At 41.9% G+C, this 14,631-nt stretch overlaps 1 protein-coding gene across 16 annotated transcripts in view; it reads right to left on the bottom strand.

The window, feature by feature from the left end:
- Positions 1-14,631, bottom strand: part of EHBP1 (EH domain binding protein 1) — a 196,896-nt gene that overhangs the window by 67,404 nt on the left and 114,861 nt on the right. For all 16 annotated transcript variants that reach the window (XR_008210268.1, XM_052698968.1, XM_052698987.1 and 13 more), the window contains 2 exons: positions 4,206-4,384; positions 3,513-3,561 (listed from right to left, as the gene is read on the bottom strand). Coding sequence is in view for 15 of the 16 variants with exons in the window: in XM_052698968.1 (XP_052554928.1) it covers positions 3,513-3,561; positions 4,206-4,384 (228 nt within the window). In the remaining variant the exon portion in view is untranslated. The remainder of the gene's footprint in view (positions 1-3,512; positions 3,562-4,205; positions 4,385-14,631) is intronic.

The following is a 14,631-nucleotide window of genomic DNA, read 5'->3' as shown; positions in this document are numbered from 1 at the left end:
AATCACACCTACAGGCAGCTCGGTTCTTCCGGGACACTTGGGGTTAACACAAACTCCACAATGCCAGACGCCTCTTTCCCATCCCTCTCGTTGCCAGTCTGGACAACGCACATTCTTGCTCAGCTGCTTTTGAAGAGCACTAAGTATCTAGATGGGCATGCAAATGCTTCACAGCCACTATAAATAGCAATCAGACGCTGCACATGTCCATGGCTGGGTGTGATGGCTTCTCCTCCTCTGCGAGGAACCTGGGAGCTTCTTGACTTTCCAGTGTGTTGACAAATGCCTGGTGTTTCTAACTGGTTGGTAACTAGCTTGTAACGTGGCATCAACAGAGCATGAGAAAGCATTTTCCAAGTCAAATTACACTTCATTAAACAGAGGCATACCTAAGCCCTGATTTTGCAAATGTTTACACGCGTGTTTAGCCACGATCCTGCCTGATCCTACTGAGGCCAACGAGCAACTCCCACACACCATTAAACGTGTGCTTACCATTTTGTGGAATCAAACTGTGGATGTGATCATGAGCACCTGTTAAAAAATATGGCTGCCAGCCTAAAGGTGAGGAGACAATGCCACTTTTAACTCAGCACTAACCCTGTAACTCTGCCTTCCTCTGTTGAAATGTATGTTCTGAAATCATTTTCTCCTTATGAAATGGTACCTTTTGTGAAGGTGATCACTCAAGTACAAATGCATTGAGAAATCGCATGGGAAATGGTCAAAAACTGGAAAAAATACCATCAAAGGCATCCTGAAACTGGATGTGCCAACTGAATATTCAGAATATATATCAACATTTCCAAACAGCAACCATTCAACTGAAAGAATCTTCTTCATGATGAAGTACTACTGATGAAGCTACTTCAAGATGAAGTAATTAAAAGCAGGAGTTCATTATTAGGACTGTACTTCATGTCCCATCCTTTCAGCCCCATTAAGTCTCAGCCTTGTGTCATTCAACAGCTTGCATTTTCCAAGTGCACAACACATTATGAGCAACGTGAAACATTCCTGCCCTTGAGAAGGGACCACACTAGCAGTGTGTTATAAGTGTGATGAACTATTCACTGTGATTTACTAAGGATCAAATGGAAATAGTCAAATAAAATAAATTTTAAAAGTTGGATAATGTAATTGGGAAGGTTCTATGGGTATAGTTAGGCACATAAGAGATTTAAGTAGCACCTCAACCAGCTGAGAACCTATCACTCACTGTACAGCAATTTAATTTTCTCACAGGTAGCCCTGGTTTCTCTTCTGTTCCTGAAATCAGAAATTGCAATGAGCACAATGCACCAAAAACGCGTTGGCTTTTTTTTTTTTGAGGTAGTTATACATACTGGAATAGTCAGGACACTGAACCTCTTTAGTGCTTCTTGATGAAGTGTTTTTTAATTTCCTGCACACAGACTGACAGCCGTCAGTCGCGATCCATCAGCAGGAGCACCCAGGCAGTTCCAGCCACTTCCCAATTACATAACGCACTGACATCCAGCCCGGATCAGATGTCACAGGTAAATGCCCTTTTTGATTCAGCATTGCTGGCAGCACCACTTTGGCAAATGACTTGTGTGCATTATAAAAAAACCCCAGTGATGGACTTTTTGGAAACAACACGTTACTATGCACAGCAATTACACTACGTAAATTCTTTCTTAAGATTTCCTCTCTCTGTCTTTTTAAAAAAAAACAAAAAACAACAAAAAAAAAAACAGGTCACACACGTTTGCAACATACAGTCCTACAGATTAACATTTAATTTAAAGTCACAGCCACCTCTTAGCTCCTTTCCTCCTTTAGGAGAGGAAAAAAGGAGATGCTTCAGACAAAGAAAACTGTCCTATTCACCCACAGATGTTATTTTAATTGGTGAGGAGGAATCGCTGTCACACGTGCTCCATATCTGCATGGAATTTACAGGCAGCCATTGTTGGCAGCGCTGCGTTCACTCCCACCGAGGGCACGTGGGGTTATCGGGCAGAACTGTGTGAGACCAGGAAATAAATCTGCAGGAAGCAACCGAGATACTCAATGTAGCTGTCAGGCAGAGGGCTGCGGAGTGATGAAAGGAAAAACTGCACAATAACAACAATCACAGCTCCTTCAGGACTGGAACGAGATCCTGCTAGAGAGACGGGCTACAAAGTTCCCCGTTCGCCATCACAGTTTCATAAAGAAAAGATGACTGATCGCACTGCTAACGTTTTTAATTAACAATCTACTCTTTCCTTTTGTTATAATCCAGCTTAATTAGCCCGTACAACCAACAAAACTTGAAGTACAAAACCACACGGTCGCAGACAACGCTGTGATGTCCCGGGTAATCCACTCAGGTCATCACAAGACCCCCTGTTATTATGGAGAGGATATCATCGGGCAAATCACTCATTAGATAAGAGCAGTTCGGGGATATTTCGTTATCCGTAACACTTAACCACTGTTTTAACATGTAACGTTCTGGATAATGGGTAAGCATTCAGATACAGTAAAATGTAATTACCCTAAATACAAATGAACTTCAGCAAAGCACTTCCAGAAATTCCACATATCTACAATCTAAAATTCTTTAGTTATACTTTCTATAGAGCATCGAACTGCATTAATTTACTCAAAATCTATCAAACCTTCCTCCCTGCGTAAGCCAGCATGTTTAAAGCAGGGCAGAAGTCACAGCACAGAGAAGAAAAGCACTTAAAAACAATTATCAGGCAATCTTCAGGAACCATTTTATTATCAGTGACTCATGTGAAAATTATCATTTCTCCATGTCCTTAGGGCCAAACTCAGGCATGTGAAAATCCCAAAGTTTGCAACGTATCTAAAACTAGGAGTGGAAATAAAGGCCTCCTGGTGGTTCCCCAAATAAGTTGTTGCTTCTTTCAGATAAATATTTCCCATCTCTGCACCATGGAGGAATATGGTGCACAATGCTGCAAACAGCTGGGTTTGTTTGTCAAGTGTTGTCCCAGCACTTCCCCACCTAAACTTTCCCTGCTGCAGAAAAGCACACGTTCTGCATCTGTCACCTCTCTCAGCTGTACAGTTTCAAGATAGGTGTAAAATTCCAGCTTTAAAAACGCAAAGTTCACCACAACAGCAACACTGCCTGTGACTGGTACATGGAGCCCTATTCAAAGAACTAGGAGTCTCACATAGCACAATCTGGGAACAGTTCCATTTCTTTTTTTTTCTTTTTTAATTATGTGTGTGATTGGAAAAAAATAGGAGAAATGCTCACAAAATCTTTTTGCAGTTAATGTAGGCCGCAGAAATATTAAAGCCTAATGCCAGCCTTGCACTTGTGGTGAATGTTAAAGACCATAGCAAACTGGAGTCAATAATGCATCCGATTTGAGCCACAGGAGGCTGAATACCTTCTGTGAGCTGCAGTTCTGACCTTACAAAACAACCTCACTTTTCCAAAATTAATAAAAACCTGCAGCGAAGCCAAAATTGAAGCTACGTCTGCTTTTTTTTTTTTTTTTTTTCTTCCTGGCAGTTCTTACCTTTTTGTTGTTCTCTTTAATATCTTGAGGATTCAGGGACTTGTAGTCACTGAGGGGGAAAATGGCACAGTGGGTATGTACAGTATTTGATAAAAGCAGCAGTTTTGAAAACAAACCGAATCTAAAAAATTTGACATGCAATAATATCATACAGTAACTAGCAATTTCACAGCAATTCAATCAACAAAACTAATAGCGTGGAAAATTAAAGGGATAAATAAATAAATAAACAAACAAGCCCCGATGACATGTTTCATTGCCTGGAGCTTTCCATCTCAAAAAGAAGTTAAGGCAGGGGCTGAAGGCTGGCCTTGACAACCAAATTTACCAGGAGGTAATCTCTCCTTGTCAGAGTACAAAGAGCTACAGGCTTATTTCTCTCATCTCATTTCAACACTAGCACAATTTTCATAATCATCTTGAAGTCAGTTCTTTGTGTAAGATTAGGGAGAAGAAAAAACAAATCACGTCGAGGGGAGAAACAGTTGTTTGGGCAACAGGGGAGAGCAGAGAGGTCGGCAAGTTGGAGCTTTCCTCAACCTGCCTTCTTAGAAAGGACGACTTCTCTTTTAAAAAGGAAAGGGCAAAACAGATCTGCACCTGAAATGAACGGAGATTTGCTTTTTGTGCAAAGTTCTATGTTGTATATTTCTGTGAGAGTCAGCTTATGCAGGCAGAAAGCACACAACTTACATGAGATCTGGTCTAAAGTGATGCAGTATTGCACAGAAGGAGAGCCCGTTTCTCCACGATGTTGTAAAGTTGGTGATTTTCACTCCCCTGTAGTTTTTTGTAACTTCTTTGCACCACACGAGCAGGGACTGACTTGCATTTGGCTTCCTCCCCAGGACGGGACTTGGTATTGGGCTCGGCTGGAAAAAAAATAAAAAGAAAAAAAAAGAGAAAAGAATTTAATTTAATGGAAGATGAGAATTAACATTAATTGGCCTAACTTTGACGTGAGGTGATGTCCCACACAGCTGTCAGTTTACAGTAAATGCAACTTGCAAAACACACAAACTGAAAGTTGTTATCCTGCACCACTGCCCTCGGCTCCGAAGGATACCGGATCGTGATGGGATCCTGAGCTGTGGGAGCACAGGGTCCAGTCTGCCACATCCTGCTAGGCTGTGGGGCTCCAACCAAGGATTTACAGCCCCGGGGCTGCAGCCACCACTCCCAGGCACCACCATGCAGCTTCGCCTCACAGATGTGTGGGTTGGAAGCTCTGATTGCATCGTATCAGAGGTGGTTTTTAAAAGGACCATCAGCTAATAGGTTAATAGTTCCCCCCGAAAAGTATTTTGAAGAAATACAATGGAATAGAATATAAAAACAATTTTATTTCAAGGCTTTAGCATTCACCACAGAATTCAGCAGAGAGTTCAGTATTTGCAGCCGGTGCTTTCAAGAAACATGTCCTCGTTTCCCTACAAAAATACCATCACTTGCAAAACTTCTGAGATGTAAATGAACAGAATTATTTGCCTGACAAATCCAAAGTCTGGATCAGAGAGGAAAGTCTGAACCCCTTATTTTTTGAAAAGAATACAATTAAAAGCACAAACTTGCATACCTTATAGCTAGAGAGTCCCCAAATTAGTGTTAAAATAGAGCGATATTTTATAAAATAGAGCAATTCTAGCCATATTGCCTAGTTGTGAAAGACCAATGATGCCCCCACTTGACTGAAGCATGTCAGTGCTCAGCAATTAGCTGCCAGGAACACTGATTTATGGTTTCACTGCTTCTGGGGAAGAGAATTTACAGAATCAGGAAAGCCATTTTTCATTTTCTTTGACAGTCAGCCCTGGAAAGTTGTTTTATAAACACTGCTACTCCACCATCAGATAGACGCACCGCCAGCTCCTTCAGAAAGAGCAAAATGTGTGCTTTACTGTGATTTTAAATACCAGAACACACGTCTGAGTACAGCTCAGTCAGAAAGTGCTTTGTCAGTCCTGTCAGTGATTCAAACCAGCGTGCACAAATGCCATGACGAGACAAACATCTCTTGTTACACTGAATTAACATCTTAATGGGGATACACAACCTAGGAAAAAAATAAGCAGCAGCAATCCCTCATAAACCTTCTCCATGCCTCAGACTTAAACCAGAGTAACAAATACGCTTAGGACCCTCCAGACAGTTACTCCAGATTCAGATTCAGCGACGCAGAATGAGGGTCTTCCTCCAAACTTGAGCAGAAAAAGAAAAGTCATCGCTCCTAAATCTAAGGTAACGCGTTACTTGAAACAGACTTGGTATTGAAATTATACACGTGGGAATAATACATCCGGGAGAACTTCACTTTGTAAGTGAGGAGCTACTCCTGTCAAAGCACACGGCACTGCTGTAAAGTCCACTGTCAGCTATAAAGTCCTCATACTTGTTGCTGAAGCTCTCCACAGAAACACAAACTGTTCACGTCTCCATCTGAACGCTTTTTAGTTAACTCTGCAATGGCCTTAGGCACCCTCACCATTCAAACGTCTTAATTACACATCTAAAACTGAAAACCAGGCTTTACAAAAGGACATACGAAGCTGTTAAATCAATACATTCTGCTGAATTTAACAATTTATTTTAAAATTATCTATTTATTAAATCCAGACTACAATCCCTTGAAAATTTGAAGTTGAACCTTTTTCTTTTTTCCCCAAAGTTGTGCTTCCATTGACTTCAGATTTTCTAAAAGTGCTTTATTCAGAAGGTGCGAGATTTCAGCGTGCGCACAATGCAATTTAGTTTCCCTTTCTCTAGCTGATAAAGCAGAAATTATATCCTGCTTTCTCTCCAGATTTAGCACTGCGAGTTCTTCAGATAAAGGTGAAGTTAATATTATGATAATAGTATGCTCTCATTCAGCACCTGAGTGAAAGCTTTTGTTATTTAATCTATGATAAAAGCTTTCAGCCCAAGACACATGGGTGAACAATGGCAAAACCACACGAGCATCGAAGACTGCTTTAGAAGGGTTAAGAAAATTTAGTTTTAGGGTTTTACCTTTTGGTGAAATCATGGTGGAAAATATTGTCTTTCAATACTTGCAGGTAGTACAGATTAGTTTGAAGTTCAGAACAAATACAAACACCACCAAACACCCATTTCTAGTCCTTGTCTTTCAGAATGGCAGGAACCGATCAAACAAACTAACAACTCAGATCGCGTTTCCTTGCACAGTTCTTTTAAGTGCTGACTACACCACTGTTCTGAACTTCCAGCAGTCCCAGCTTGGTTTTTTAAGTTCAAACCCAAAGCCCCTGAGAACTCGTTTGGAGACACCACTAACAAAGCAGGAGCACCCATGGGAGAGGCCCAGATCCCTGCTCAGCAGCGGTCACCCTCCAGCTGGGGGTTAATGGCATGGCGGGTGCAGAGCAGACTGCAGCCCCGTGTGGGTGGATCTGCCTGAGCAGCCGGCCCCAGCTTCATCCCCTCAAGTTTCATTGTAAACAGAAGCCCTGAAGTCTCTATATTTGTTCTCCTTTTACATGCTCTGGTAGCTTAATTAATATGTTGCATATCGCATGCGCTTTTGCCCTTGGGAGACTATCCCACCAGACCATAAACAAGAGGATCCACAGCTTTAGATATTAGGCTGCATTTCGACATTTCCAACTATTTAAATAACTGTTTTGCTGCAGCATCAGATGCATTGCTGGTTGCAAGAAACCTACAGTGGGAACTGGTGACAAGAATGTATGGCCACAGAGCCAGCACTGCAAGAGAAAGGGCCAAGAGCAGCCATGGAGAGGAGCAAGGGAAAAGGATGTAGGAGCTGTGGGAATCTGGGTGGAAGGCTCGTGTGGTTTGCATTTTGTATTAATGTACACTGCTCCCTACAGAGGAAAAGTAATTACCTGCTGGAGGAGGGAGGCCAATATTGAGATAGGGCTAAAAGTCAGCGCGAGGAAGACCTGCAAACAGCCAGCAAACAAGTTGTGTTCCTCGAGGAGCAAGTGCAGGCAACAGTCCCTGACTTATTTGACTGAGGAAAGCAAAAGGGATTTTCCCTCATCCCTATCAAAGCTGCGGTGCCAACCAGCTCACAGAATGTTGTGAAACCATTAAAATGCAAGATAAGGTAAATGAACGGAACCCACAGATAGGCAGGACACACAGCCAGATGCAGAAAGAGGTTCAGAAACTCAGCTGAACTGGAACACCGTCTGAAAAATGTCACAGACCAAAGTCGATCCAGTACGTGTCAGTCAAGCAGATCATTCATCACGCATCATCATCATCATCATCAGGGTGATAATTTAGAATTTTAGTTTTCAGACAACATGGAGCTCTACCCACAGGAATTGCCAAGCCCAGGAGTATTCTAAAACTGGACATGGCTCCTTTAATAGAGTTCATGCTATTGGAAAAGTCTGTGCAAATCCAGTGCGCTCTCAGTATTGTTTATACCAGTTTTTGTGGGTTTTATTTGTTTAAGCCAGTTTTTACCCCGTAACAGGACAGAAATAGAAGGTGGAAGTCTGCACAGAGTAAAATTGCTTTCTGTTTCATTCCAAAGATGGAAAAGCATCCTCATGACCCAGCTCTCCTGAAGCGTTCTTCATTTAGTTACTCTTTGTCTAGCTACTTGCTTTCTAAGTGGCAATTCACCATAACATTATGAGGACACACCAGAATTCAAGCAGCACTGCTCTTTTCCTCTGGTGAGGACGGTGCATTCATGTTTCCCAGAAAGAAATCTTAGTTCTGTTATCCATCAGTCCTCACCCAAAGCTATGCCTTCCTCATTCTTCTGATTGTGCCCAAAGCTATTGCGGATATACAACAAAATATAAACTTTCATCTTAAAAGCTTTTAAAACCTTTTGCAAGTTTTGCCAGGTAGGAAGGAAGGTTAAATCCTTGGGACAAGCCTTAAGTCTGCTGTTTACCTGGAAGGTGGAACTAGTTCACCCTAAGGGTTTCAGCTGTCTCTTGCATATTTTGGTGGCTGTGAGGCTGGAAAGAGCTTTTCCAAATTCAACTTGGGACAAGAAGAGGAATGCAGCAAAAAGGGCATGTTACCTAAAATGCCAGGATATGGAACAACTATAGCTCTGCAGACAGCAATATTTTTAGCTGGAGGAGGACGATTCAGCCAAAAGCTGTATTATATTGTGTTTACCCCATAGGAGAACCAGTGAAGGCACTGCACGTCACCACAAAGCACAGCAGCCTGAGCCGCCACTACTGCATTCGCTCTCCTCTACAGCTCCAGCTCCCTACAGTTTGTCATTCTCCCTTCTAAACCAGCACAGTTTACGCTGTTCATGGCTGAATCATACAAATAATGTCTATCCTTCAACATGCCATCACTTCTGGTCCCAGCCTGTCCCTCATGCTTGGGTTAGTTTGATCAACATAACTTTTTACTTGTCCAACCCCACAAACAAACATCATGATGGCATTTTTGATTCTAATCATCACTGTCATTTCTTCTCACACGATCCCTACCCACCATTGCTCAAGGTCAAAAGTTGTTGCTCATTAGTTCGTATCGTTCGCTTACAGTGCATGGCACTAAGCTTCATTTAAGAAGTATGATACAAATCCTGCATCAAAAACACAATTCCAGCTTCCCTGTGATCTCCAGCAGGATAGCCATCATACAGTATCACAGCACTGCACAATGAGTAAACGAATTTATTGACATAACAGAGGCTCACAATTGGTATTTTACAAATATGGAAGCCGCCTGAATTAAATCATTTGCCTGAGCCAGTAAAGTGAATCAGCTGTCGTAAGAACTGAAAGATGCTACCAAGCAAGAACCTGGCGTACACATCCATAGCACCCCAGACAAGCAACACCTGCACAATGAAGCAGCTGTTCTTCTTCAGACCCCTTCCAATCTGCACAGAGAACTATGTGGCAGCCCCACTGACAGCTGCCTCTTCTGGTCTGGACATTTTGGTCCAGGCACTGACCGTGGAGGTGGGCCAGTTGAAAGTCGTGAAAAGCAGCCATACAGTTGAAATCTGTTCCTGTGTACAAACCATAGTCATGGAGCACACAAAAATAGGAGACACTGCAATAACAGATTACCTTCAATCTGGCAATTCATACCTGCTACGTATTTTGTAATTTTTCTAATTATCTGGTAACCCTCTTTCAGCTTCTACTTTGCCTAGCAATGAATTTTCTTAGCGTAATCTTTAACATTAGGGTTTTGTTTTGGTTCAGTTTTTATTGCTGGTGATTAAAAGGATGAAAGAAAAGCAAGTGTTCAGGAACTGAACTATAAACCTTCAGAACCACAAGCCACAGCACACCAACAACTGGACAATTTCCTCACTTGGGCAACAGCACACAGCCTGTCTGCTGGTGGGAATTCATTACGAACAGAACAGACAATTTATCCAAAGCTGAAGACCAATTGATGACCAGCTGCTGTTTCGGATGCTCCTTACAGACAGCAGCAACACCACATGGGAAGGGAAGGTAGCTCACTCACCGGGTTGAGAACCCCAAAATTTATTCGTTATGGGCAAGGAGAAGATTATGTTAATGAGCTGGTAAAGGAGAAACTAATCTGAGACAACATAATGGGCTTGGTTACCGGTGTGCAAGTCATTTCACCTGATGGTCAGCACAGCCCAAGAGAGCTCCTCCTCAGCTTCAAATCTTATAGAAGGATGAGTTGAGGCTCGGCAGCTTTCTCTTCCCTGAGGTTACATAATATTTGTCCTGAACAAAGTATTTTCAGTTAAAACAAAAGTGGGAAAAGGTATTTAATCCATAGCATTAAGCAGAAGCAAATGCCGAGCTTTCTCTGCTGCACTCATGTGCAATGTAACAGTGCTAAGAGCTTACGTGCAGGGAAAGGGCCTCATTTTTCTGCCCCTGGGAGATGGGCAGCCTCCCTGTGCCCACCTCCCTTTCCCCAGTGCTCTGCTCCCCTGCAGTGTGCACTGAGAGAGCCAGTGGAGCCACCAGGATGCTGCCGGTTCACAGTCCCTGGCACTCGGCCACGATGGGAAGGTTCAGGGGTTTGGGCAGCTTGCCAGAATTAAGCAACTCAAACCACAGATGAGAAATAGCAATTTTCAAAGCTTTTAACTTTGTTAAATGGGAACTGAACTAGCAAAACGCACCTCCCTGGGCCCAGGGCTATCTCTGCCACATTTCAAAGGCCTGCAGCGAACAATGGAAGTGTTAGAGCTTGTCAGAAAAGGTCACAAGAATTTCTTCTAAAAGAAAGCACAAGGCAAGCTAAAAATGATAGTCACTGCCAATTCTTCCTAAAAACACTGAACTCTTGCTGCTTTTGCAGTAATTTCTACTGTGTTTTTCTTTTAACAGGAACCATTAAACAAGCACAAGTCATTCTCCCACTCTTCAAAACATTTCAAGACGTTGTTTTTTCAGGCAGCCTTCTGGTGTTGTATCATTACAGCTACATTGCTCCACAGAAAATTACAGATACCTATTTTGTAAACCTACTGCACCGTCTGTATTAACGCAGAGCCATAGGTAGATTTATGGCAGCATTAGTCTCTGCCTATGAGAAATCTTTGTTTCAACTGTTGGAGAGCACAACACAGGCCAGAATTGCACAGGCATTGTGCTAAGAAAGGAGAACAACCCGTGTGCAGAGGGACTTGGAGCACTCTGTATTTCTAAGTTTGGCTTTGCTGGTACTGACACCTGCTGTGCCTCCAAAGTCTGGGCTATGCTTCTTAACTGAGGGTGGGAATAAAATGAGCACCTTGTATCAATTTGCATGAGATGCTGGTGCCCATGAGCTTAGACCAAACATGAACACGACTATTAGCTCCTCAGGATAGCTAGAAATGAATGGAAGCCTAATAGTAACAAATCAGTTTTAGCCTTGCTAAACTCCTGCATTAGCAGCCCACTCTGCTAACACTCTACTCTACAAACAATAACAAGATGTTAATTAAAATGGTGCTTCACCACTCAATGGTAAGAAGGAGCTACACAGAGATGATACAGAGCCATCTGAAATGCACGGTGCCTTCCTATTTTCTTCATCAGCCTTTATTCTACAAATCAGTTGCAAGTTGGAGACTAGCACAGCTAATAGCCACTAAAAGGTCAGGTTTCAGCCAGGTGTGAAAACAATTTAGATAAGGCAGAAGCCTTCAGATCGGCTGGGCATGTTTAATATAATCTTAGGGTACTGGAAGATCTGAACTGGCATCTGAAATCAATCAGCAATCTGAAAACCTGAAGAAGATGGGTGAGAAATCAGATGAGTAGGAAAATATGATGTTCCCCTCCAGTCTTCCCAAAGCGTTAAAATAAAAAGATTTTGAAGAGTGCAAACAAGCTAATGAAAAAAAAGAGGAACAAACAGTTGTGTGTTAGCATGTGAAAGTTAAAAAGAAGATGAAGAATGAACATCAATTTGTCATCAACCAATGGTGACAACCAGCCTGATTTCCTTCTGTAGCAGTGAGGAGGGGAGCAGCAGCAGGGACAGCACTCTGGTTGTAGGTAAGCTTTTCTTACCATCACTCAAGATGTTCTCATAGTAGCCTTAACAAGACTTGCACAGCACAGGAGCAAAACAGACTGGAAAACTACATTTGAGTCAAGTTTGAAATGGTTCTCGGAATTATGCATTAAAAGGAATTCTGCAAGCACATTTCTTGGACTCAGCGTTAAAAGTTTGAACTAAAAAGATGGATGACAAACTAGGCATGAAGCTGGGATGGACTTCAAACACACTAAAAGAATTCCAAGCATATACAAAGGAGAAAAGGTCTGAAGAAAACGAGATGAAATTCAATAGGCACAAGTACAACATAGGAAGGAGCAATCATTTACATAAATGCACAAGGAGGAAGAACTGGTTAGGTAACAGCTCTTCACAAAAGGATGTGGGGGAAACAGTGTATTCAAGCTGAACATAAGTCAACAACATCAGGTTGTTGTGAAAAAGACAAACATCATGCTGAGATGTACAGACAGGAATAAAGCTTGCAAGACATGTACTGCCTCTCCCACTCCACTTCAGCATCAATAAAACCACAGCTGAAATTTTATGTTAAGTTCTCAGTGACACAGTATAGGAAGATGAGCCCAAAGAAAGATCAGGGGGAAAAAAAAAAAAAGCCTTTGAAGAAAGCTGGAGCAAATTTATTTCATTTATTCTAAAGGAAAAAATGATACAGGAGAGGAACGTAGTAAGACTCCAAGCATGTAAGAGTCTGGAGAAGCAAGCAAGCCCTTTGCCCCCCGTGTCGGTGTTTACCCAAAAGGAACTGACAAGCTCTCACTGCAACAGGTCAGACGTCAGGAGGAGCAATCTGTAGAACGCTGTAATGAAGCACTCACACTGACTACCTTGGAAAGCTGTGGATGCATTATTACTGGAGGGCTGCTAACAAGCTGAACAAATCTTTCCTTTCGTAAAGCTGAGCTTGCTGTTGTCCAAGCAAAAGGACAGAGGAACCCTAAGATGCCTTTCAGTCCTACCTTCAGTGCATTTCAGCTAGAGGGCCTTGAACACACACGGTTCAACAGCCTCTAGAGCAGCCTCTGCTCCCAATGAGCCCTTGTGCAGAGGACGGCTTTGGGTTCCCTTCCAGCTGCCCAAGAGCCAGGCTGCTGGAGAAGCACAACTCTGCCACTCTGACTTCTCTTCGAGGCAGAAGGCTCTCTCCCATTCATAACATTCTCACGGTGAGTCACAAAAACACTTTAAAACCTAGCGTGCATTAGAAAGACTATTTCATCTGGAGGATTACAGCTCAGGTCAAACCCAGGACAGCAGTCAGTAAGCTACCGCCTCACTGATTACAGTTTGGTGAAATCAGGAATTTAGGCAAAGAATAAATCCATTGGAAAGAGAACCAGTCGGGTCTGGCTTTCAGTCACAGCAGAGATGACACAGCCTGGCAATTCAGCTTTTCTTCTTCCTTTCTTCTTTTTTTCTTTTTTTTGCGCAGAAATCAAGATGACAGCACCTGAAAAATTCTTCTGCACCACAAGCAGAGTGGTTCCTTCATAGCTTTCATAAAAACCATATGAAACAAACAAACAAATTATTAAAAAATGGATGAAAAACGAAGGAATGGTAGATGTGAATATGTGAATATTCTTGTTTTAGTTGCTCAAAGGAACAAGCATTACTGAAGCAGCGTGAAGGCAGATAGCTATCTTTACCTCACTGAATAGCACCTTATTCTGTGAATACCCTCCGTGGAATAACAGCCACTACTCAGGGATTCAATAGCTTAATGAACATAACGAGATTGGCACAATTTGGAGCTTCATTTGCATGCACTTTGAATTTGTTTGCTTTATTAGTTTCATTTCAAAATAAAAATACATGTAAAAGTAGCAGCGATTCAAGTGCCACTTGGCTTTACCTGTATTTTTCCAGGAATTCTTACACTCTCCAAATTTGCTAATTGCTGGGACTTGTGCAGCTAAAAGGAAAAATGCATGCTAAAAGAAAATATCCTTTTTGATTTATAATACATAATTAACATGAGCTTTTCTAGCTCGAACACTGGCAAATCTATCCTCTTGAAAAATACACACATCATTTTCATGCTACAAATTAAATTTGGTGTGGTTATGCTTTTAGCACTCAACAAGTAAAAGCTTGTAAATGAAAAGCTGAAGCATAAAGGTATGGCAAGTCTCATTTAAGAAATCAAAATCTTCAGAAAACAGGAATTCTCTCCTGCAGAAGTCAACAAAAGCTGCTAATAATTAAATGCTGCTTTTGATTAACACTTTATGCGACGTGTTTATTTTGAAAGTCTGTATTTAAGCAGATCTTTATAGAAAACAAATCAAATCCCTGCGCTTCAGTCCCATATGATGTCTGGCTAATAACCACACAACAGTTGGAAACTGTCAAAATATTTTACAGCTCAATTGTAATTACCATCCAAGTCTAAGCACGCAGTAATTGGGCGTTAGCCATGCTCTGGGGGTGTTACAGCAATACACAGCAGTCACTTCTGCGCTTTGTTTTGGCACATGTAAAACTCCTCAATGATCCCCAGCACCTAACTCGTAAAATTCTGAATGAAATATGTGCTCATACATCGTCTGCAGAGATAGATGTGGTTTTTTTCATAATACAGTACAGCACTTCATCATTTTAAAAATCTGTCTAAAACTTGGGAGCA

Source organism: Tympanuchus pallidicinctus, unplaced genomic scaffold, assembly GCF_026119805.1.
Source record: "Tympanuchus pallidicinctus isolate F22 unplaced genomic scaffold, pur_lepc_1.0 scaffold1, whole genome shotgun sequence".
NCBI classification, from domain to species: Eukaryota; Metazoa; Chordata; class Aves; order Galliformes; family Phasianidae; genus Tympanuchus; species Tympanuchus pallidicinctus.
Note: the sequence above shows the minus strand (reverse complement) of the source record. Positions and strands in the feature narration are given on the sequence as shown.